The 8326-nt window shown below is 51.9% G+C and overlaps 2 protein-coding genes across 6 annotated transcripts in view; one reads left to right on the forward strand and one right to left on the reverse strand.

Moving 5' to 3' along the window:
* Positions 1–8326, forward strand: part of LOC128412035 (zinc finger protein 420-like) — a 621951-nt gene that overhangs the window by 482514 nt on the left and 131111 nt on the right. The window lies entirely within an intron of this gene.
* LOC128412139 (zinc finger protein 397-like) overlaps positions 1–8326 on the reverse strand; it is a 31037-nt gene that overhangs the window by 722 nt on the left and 21989 nt on the right. Inside the window, exons 1-3 of one of the 2 annotated variants that reach the window (XM_053384997.1) lie at positions 2031–2242; positions 329–821; positions 51–132 (exon numbers count right to left, since the gene is read on the reverse strand). In XM_053384997.1, the coding sequence (XP_053240972.1) occupies positions 51–132; positions 329–730 (484 nt within the window). In that variant the 5' untranslated portion in view covers positions 731–821; positions 2031–2242. Of the gene's footprint in view, positions 1–50; positions 133–328; positions 822–2030; positions 2243–8326 lie in introns of those variants that run through there. The other variant, XM_053384996.1, reaches the window with a different exon arrangement.

Raw genomic sequence — 8326 nt, forward strand, 5'->3', positions numbered from 1 at the left:
GGAAAACCAACAGAATGAGACCAGTGGAGAAAAACCACCTTCCTCCTTACCCAGTGGCCTCTCTCTGGTGTCCAACAGAGGCCTCTCTGCCTCACAAGAATCCAGGTCCATTTCTGCAAAGAGATCCTTTCCCTGAAAAAGAAACAAGGATTCAAAACAGAGAATGGTGAGAAATACTAGAAAGAGAATGACAAAGACTTGAAGGGTGTGAGATCTCATTCCATGGATGCCTTCCCAGAAAAAGGATGGGCCATCAGCAGACCATTATGGGATGTTCTCTGTCCTGTTTGGAGCCCCTTGGGAGTATCCAGAGGAAAGTCTCTCTCACCTGCTTTCTCTCCTCTGCCTGACTCAGGAGGAAACCTTCAGCCAGGGCCACCGCCTGGGAACTGGTCTCCGCTCCACAGTCCCTCACCCAGCTCTCCATCTCCAGGGGAAGGACAGCCAGGAACTGCTCCAAGATCACCAGGTCCAGCATCTCAGCTTTCGTGTGCCTTTCTGGCTTCAGCCACTGATGGTCAAGGTGGTGGAGTCGGCTGCAAACCTCTCGGGGTCCTTTGGCCTCCTGGCAGCAGAACTGCCTCAACTGCTGGCTCTGCACCTCTGAGCAGAGGGTGTCCTCCTCACCCAGGATCTTCTGCACAGAGTTTTCCCAGAATCCCCCACTGCTCCCAGTTTGGCTTGCATGGCCTCTTCCTGTTCCAGGGCCAGCTGAGTCTTCCTCATCCATCTGTGCTCTCAGGAAGCCTCTGAGAGATAGGAAGAAACCCTTTGGTCTTCTGCCAAGTTCTGCCCGTCTAAATGAGAAGCTCTAGCAAATCCTACAAAGCAAATACATTGTTCTGTTACAGAATTTGTAGGACGGGGGGGAAATGGTTCCCTGAGCAAGCATGACTGCACCACATCCCAGACCATGAGCTATCTTTTTGAAAGAGAAGAAACAAGTCTCTAGCCTTCTAGCAATGCAAAATGTGGAGGCAACTGAAGGGATTTCTGAGAGATGAATCAACCTGGTTTCTCCATCCTTCCAGTCAACTGATGACGTCGGAACCTACTGACAAAGGAGTCGTTTCTATCTTGTGAAAAATGGATGCTTGGTTCTAGTGGGGGTCTTCATCCAGGGGTCCTCAGGAGTTGCCCCCCACACCTACACCCACTCCGCTGCTTCTGTCTCCTTTTCTTGCACTTGGACTCTCTGCCACTCTCAGAATAGACTTCTGGGGCGGGGTCCCTTTTTCTTTGCTCTGAGGGCCAGGTATGTATCTGGAAAACCCCAGAGAGCCAAGTGGACGGGGCCAAATACGTCTCACTTGAAATTCAGGCGGGCAATTTATTACTATTATTCTGTTAGCCAGCTTAACACACACACAGCCACTGATGCCCAGGTCCCTGGAGGCTCAGGGAGTAGCAGCGCCCATTTCCGGTTGCTTTGCCAGCAACAATCCTTTTGGGAGAGAGAGGATGTGGTCCTGGGATGCCCTGCTCTGGGTGCGAGGGGATGGCTGCAGTGGCCTCCGTGGGGAGCTGCCCTGGGAGACACTGGGAAACTGGTCCCCAATGCAGCAGCCAGACTCTGGGCTGGGATCCCTTTTATTCCTGGACTTTCTTTCCCACCTTAACTTCAACCCTCCCTGTGGGGTTTTTTTTAGGGGGGGGGACTAGTCCACCTCCTCGTTCAGCTTTGGAAAACCATTTGCACATGTTTCCTCTGTTGTGCAATGAGGCTGAGCGATGTCACACAGATTTAAAGTCCCAGAGACTCCTTTGTTTAAAGAAGGGAGGTCATTTCTGAAAGGGGGGGCAGCGGAGGGTCAAATTATTTCGGGATCCTCTGATCTGCAGGAAGGAGAGCGTGGCAGACATGGCCCCTCCATGGCAGGACCCTCTCCTCCCTGACTTGGGGTCCCCCCCCTGCAGGAGCAGATCCGGCCCCCCCCCCGGCCTCCTCCCCTGCTGCAGCCCTGGGACCCCCACCAGATCCCGGAGAGAGAGGAGACTCACCAGATCCCAGAGAGAGAGAGGAGACTCACCAGATCCCAGGAGGGGGCAGCGAGGCAGCCCTTGCAGGAGAGACACCGAAGCAGGAAAGGACTGGGGAGGGAGGGGCCTTGGCTCTGGAGGACCTGCCCCCCCCCCGCTTCCTGTCCTCTCTAGGAAGGCAGCTCACTTCCCTTTAACCCTTGCAAAGCCGAGTCCCTCCAGCTCAGCCCTCTCTCAGATTTTTATTATTTCTTATGGATTTAGGGGGCAGCTGCCCCCCTGGCTACGCCCATGCCCAGATATCCTTTGGGGGGAGGCTCTTGGCTGGACTCTGAGCATCTCCCTCCCTTGGCCAGAAACCAGAGGAAGAGCTTGCAGGGGAAAGGGCTTTGCAGGAGGCAAGGAAGCTCCTCCTAGAATTCAGGAGTGGAGAGATAGGAGGGGATCCCAGGGTCATCTAGTCCAACCCGAAGCAAGAGGGGGCTGGTCTAGTTCCCCAAACAGGCAGCCCTGTTTAATAGGTTATTGTAATTTAGTGTTTGATTGGAAGCCGCCCAGAGTGGCTGGGGAAACCCAGCCAGATGGGCGGGATATAAATAAATTATTATTATTATTATTATTATTATTATTATTATTATTATTACAACCCCCAGGAATGCAGGAATCTCAGCTAAAGCATCCATGGCAGATGGCCGTCCGATCTGTGCCCAACTGCTCTTAGATGACCCTCAAGGCAGCGGGTCCTGAGTTCTAGCCCTGCATAAACAATCGCACTGGCTGCCAAGGAGGAATCCAGCAAAGTTCAAAATAAATAAATCCTATTCTCATCATAAATGAGTAATACCTTCTTATGCAAGCTTTTTATACTAATATACAAAAGTATGCCATTTCCCTTTCCAGAAATGGATGGTTGTTGTTATTAGGTTTAGGGAAGCTTTTAATATTTGTTGGACTATTGTATTTTAATATTTTGTTGGAAGCCGCCCAGAGTGGCTGGGGAAACCCAACCAGATGGGCAGAGTATAAATGTATTATTATTATTATTATTATTATTAATCAGGGGAGTGTTCTCCTTTCAAAAGTGGCAGGTGGAATATCCACGGTTGCTAATAGCATAACGTTAAAAGTGCAGGGAAATATGGGGAGCCCTAGAGCATCTGCTTGGCATGCAGAATGTCCCAGGGTCAACCCCTGACATCTCCTGCAAGGGCTGGACGAAATCCCTGCATGAAACTCTGGGGAGCTGCTGCCAGTCAGTGTAGACCAGGGGTCCTCAAACTATGTCCCGCGGGCCGAATCCAGCCCTCCAGGGTCGTGAATCTGGCCTGCACGGCAGTTTCAGAGCCCACCAAGTGTCCGAGGCTGAAAGCATCTCACCACCCGCTCAGTCAGTCCCTGCATTGCGCAGAGGTAAATGCTACCGGGGTGGTGGCGGCTCAACCAATGGAAGGCCAGGGGGTTTCGCTCAGGGATGGGGAAGTGTTGTCTTTTGGCTTGAAGAGGGAAGTTCAGGTTGGTGGAGGAAGGCAGACTTGGGTCGATTTGGTTTTGTTACTTTAAAGGTGGTAGAAGGAAGTATAGTCCTATTTCTGTAAGTGGCACAGGGGTCTTTCCACTCATGTCGTTTACATGCTCTGAGAGATGGGATATATTTTGTTATTTTAATTTTAAAAGGGTGGAGTGGAACCGGAGATTGACCATCTTGTTAGCCTGGGGCATTGGTCAGCAACCTTTTTCAGCCGTGGGCTGGTCCACTGTCCCTCAGACCATGTAGTGGGGCCAGACTATATTGGGGGGGAATGAACAAATTCCTATGCCCCACAAATAACCCAGAGACGCATTTTAGAAAAAAGGACACATTCTAAATCATGTAAAAACACACTGATTCCCGAATTGTCCGCAGGCCGGATTGAGAAGCTTGCCTACCCCTGGCCTGGGGAGCCACATTCTGGTTGAAGGAGGCCAGCACTGGCCCTCAAGGCTTCGGATGTCCCTCCTCCCCTGCAGTAGGGCTTGGAACCCAGGAGAAAACTCTTAGAATAGCCTTGCCAGGTGCTCAGGGACGGACTCACCTGTCCCCATGTCCTTCTCTTTGCAGATGCGCTGCGGTTGCACATCCCTCCCCCACAGGTGAGTATTGGAGAGAACCAGAGCAGGGACTCAGACCTGCCCTCCTTGCCCCCCACTCTGCACTCTCGGAGGTGGAGAAGCCCTCCCTTTGTGAGGAACTGACAGCCTGACTTTTGCCTTTCAGCTGCTGGAGGAAGATCAGCTGTACCTGCCGGAGGTGATTCAGAACTGCCAGGCAGCTCAGCTCAGGGGGCTCTGCTTCCACGTTGCACCTTTGACCATGGACTGGACTTGGACCTAGCCTTTCGGGTAACCCACGGGACCAGCACAGTTTGCTCCCGCCACACCCACACTCCCCCTTCATTGGGGTGCATTCGGGAGGAACCAGAAGCCATGGCTGACCAGGTGGCTGTGCTGGTGGCATTGGCTCAGGAAAACCAGGTCTTGACCCACACCGTTCAGCAGTTAAGCAATGCAGTTACAGCACTTCAGCAGCGTTTGGACGCCTTACCAGCTTCTGGCAAGTACCCAGTGGCCCTGCCAGAGAAATTCGATGGGTCCCCGGCCAGCTTTCCCATGTTTCTTGCCCAGACAAAGCTGTATATTCAGGGTCGATCCCGGAATTTCCCCGATGACCGAACCAAGGTGCACTTCCTCAACAGCTTGCTGAAGGACCGGGAGGCCAAGTGGGCATTGCCGCTGCTCCAGCAAGACTCTCACTTGCTGACAGAATATACAGGGTTTTGCAACCATCTGGAAACCGCGTTCGGCAACCCTCAGAAGGGGAGTCAAGCCAATCAGGCGATTCAGCGGTTGAAACAGGACAAGTGCATAGTGGCCGCCTACGCCACAGAATTTCAGCTGTTGGCACAGGACTTGTCCTGGAATGACTCCACCCTTCAGGACCAGTATCTCAAGGGGCTTTCGGATGAGATACTGGACCAGCTGGCCATGATGGATCGCCCCACCACTCTGGACACCCTCATTCAACGGAGACTGCAGATAGACGATCCGTTGGAGGACCATCGCCAGCACTCCCGGCTCCCGGCTCTGGTCCTTCCCAGCAGTTCCACGGCCACAGCCAATTCGCTGGAGGAGCCAATGCAGCTCGGGGCAGCGCGGCCTCGCCTCTCCCCCTCAAAGAAGACTCGGCGTCTGGAGGGGAACCTGTGTCTCTACTGCGGCGGGAGTGGACACTATGCCCAATCATGTCCCGAGAAAACGCCGGCCACAGGGAAATGGCCAACCCCAGTAGCCGATGGCCCAGGCTACCTGGGGTCCCAGACATCGCATGATTGGCCCTCACCAGTGGAATTGCAACACCTCATGGTTCTGGTGCATCTATACCCCCTGGCGGGCCCTGGATTCTCACCCACGTTCTGGTCTATTCAGGGGCAACCCGCTACTATATGGACTCTGCCTTCGCTGCCCATCATCAGGTGCCACTCCAGGACAAGCCAGAACTGGTACAGGTGGAGGCAATTGACGGACGGCTCCTGCGCTCAGGGGCCGTTACTCAGGAGACTCAGCCCTTGGTCCTGTGTCACCAGCAGCACCGGGAGGTGCGCACCTTGGACATTGCCACCATGCCCCGGTTTCCCCTGGTGCTCGGGATGGACTGGCTGGAGTCTCACAATCTTCAGATTGACGGGGTCAATCAGACTGTGCGCTTCCCAAACCCGTGTCCCCATGCTCGGTCCAAGACGCTAGTGGCCGCCCCCACAGGGGAAGCTGCGTCAATGCTCCCCACTGATTACCAGGAGTACCAATAAGTGCTCAATGAACACTTGGTCTTTCAACTGCGGCATAGACCTCCAGCCCGGGGTGCCCCTGCCTGTCAGCCACGTATACTCTCTTACGGAGCCAAAGCACCAAGCTTTGCAGGACTTCCTTCACAAGAACCTGGAGGGCGGGTTCATTTGGCCCTCTACCACGCCCACCGCCGCTCCAGCACACTTCGTTAAGAAATGTAGGGAGCTTTCTCCCTGCCATGATTACCGGGTCCTGAATAAGATTACCATACCAGACCGGCATCCCTTGCCCCTTATTGCAGAGTTGCTGGAACGGGTGCAAGGGGTGCAGATGTTCACCAAGATGGACCTTCGGGGGGCCTACAGTTTGATTCGGATTCGAGCTGGGGATGAGTGGAAGACAGCATTTGGGACCCGGTATGGGCAGTTTGAATACCTGGTAATGCCTTTCGGGTTGTGCAATGCGCCTGCCCTGTTTGAACGGTACATCAACCACGTGTTCCAGGACTTGCTAGACAAGTATGTGGTGGTGTACCTAGATGACATTCTGATTTACTCCCATGACCCAGCTCGCCACGAGGGTCATGTCCGGTCCATGTTGCAGCGCTTGCAGGAGCAATGCCTGTATGCTAAGCTCAGCAAATGAAAGTTCTACCAGCGGTCAGTGGACTTCCTCGGTCACCAACTCTCCCCTGATGGGGTGCAGATGGATCCCGGGAAAGTGGCAGCAGTTTGGGAATGGGCAGCACCCCGGAACCGCAAGGACCTATCATCACCGCAAGGGGCCATCATCCTGAGGGGGAAGACAACTGGTGGATGTGAGAACCGACCACCGGAACCTGGAGTACCTCCAGACTGGGTTGACCACTTGTCATTGGAGGAGTTCGCTTACAACAACACGGTGAATGCCTCCACCGAGCAGACCCTGTTCCAGGCCACTTACGGTTACCACCCGCGTTTGTTCCCGGACTTGCTGCCAGCATCTGCGGTCCCCACGGTGACAGACTGGCTCCAGGAGCTCCAGTCTCAGCACCAACTATTGATGGAGCAACTGCGCCAGGCCAAAGATGAGTCCAAGGACCAGGCCGACCGCCACCACCAGGTGGGGCCGGAACTCCGCGTCGGAGAACCATGGGGCTATATAAATTCTAATTGGACTCCGTTTGAATTGGGCAATTGTATCCAGGCTGCAATTAGCTTTTTGGTTCCTTAGGTACAACTGAGCAACTTCCCTATAGTGGAAGACCAGAGCCTATAATAATAATAATCCCATGGAAAGGCCAAGGCAAAGACATCTCTCTCAAGAAATGCCCAAACCTGTGCCACTACAAGGTGACATGGTCAATATGAAAGCCCTACAGGGATTCACCAGGGATTGTTGCTGCTGTGATATGATAAAGGTGTGAGACCAGAGGAGAGCTAGCTTTGACACCTGGGAACACACAAAAAAGGCAGAAACAAAACAAACTGCATTTTTCACTCATTATTTGACCTTCCCGCTAAGTGTAAAGCAGAGACCACTATTGAGAATGTTTCTCCCAAAGTGCTAGAATGCCACAAGTAATTTAGAAACAAAATGCAACATGTGTTATTTTTCATGTGATATCCTATGTCCAGCTATGTGCACTGCTACACTTGCAAATAGCCTTAAGAGGCCTGACATGCAAGTCTCTTAAGATTTAAATGAAGGCATCCATTTACAACATACCAGGTTATTATTTGTGGGGCAACAATTTTTTAGAAAAAAATATAGCCCCAAAGGGGGGAATTGTTATAAAATTTTTTAGTATATATAAATCTAAATGTACCAAGCAATATATAAATATATAAACCACATGTCCAAAACCCACAGGAAAAGTCCTAAAGCCATTTTGACTCTTTCACTCTTTCAGTCACCTCAAATATTTCTCAAGGTAAAAACAATGCACTCAGATTTCTGTTGTAGACTGCCTTTTCTGTGATGTATGTATGATGTTTCTGGGGGTGGTCTTGGACTCCAGGGCAGGCAATTAAAAATGTCTCTATTAAGGGCTTGCATGCATGGCTCGGGGTACTCCTCCTCTCTCCTGCGTGTGGGTGGAGAACCCTGTTGCAACAGTTAATAAAGAACAGGCTTACTAGCTGCTTTGCTTCTCAATATTCTCTGGTTGGTCTCTGTTATTTTCTCCTACCGATAGAAAACCTACTAAAGGACTGTATATGGGCCCTTGGGTACCCCATAAGGAAAAAGGAGCAGGTTTTTTTCCTTATATCACCTGCAATCATGTGTGGTGAGTTAGCAATTCACTCCTCCCATTGCTGGATATGTGGCTAGTATGTCACATGCCCCTGTTTACTTTCCTAGGCTTGGAAAGTGTAAGAACGGAAGTCAGTCTTATCTCTTCCGCTCTGCTGTGCTTTTGCACTGTTCTTTGTCTCCCTGTCTGTTGTTGAAGAAGAGAGAGGGCGCCATTACGATCCGTTTGGTGTTTTCTGCAAATGTGATGAGCATCCCCTCAGTTCCTTCATCCATGTCATTTATCAAG

The sequence above is a fragment of the Podarcis raffonei genome, chromosome 4 (genome assembly GCF_027172205.1).
Source record: "Podarcis raffonei isolate rPodRaf1 chromosome 4, rPodRaf1.pri, whole genome shotgun sequence".
NCBI classification, from domain to species: Eukaryota; Metazoa; Chordata; class Lepidosauria; order Squamata; family Lacertidae; genus Podarcis; species Podarcis raffonei.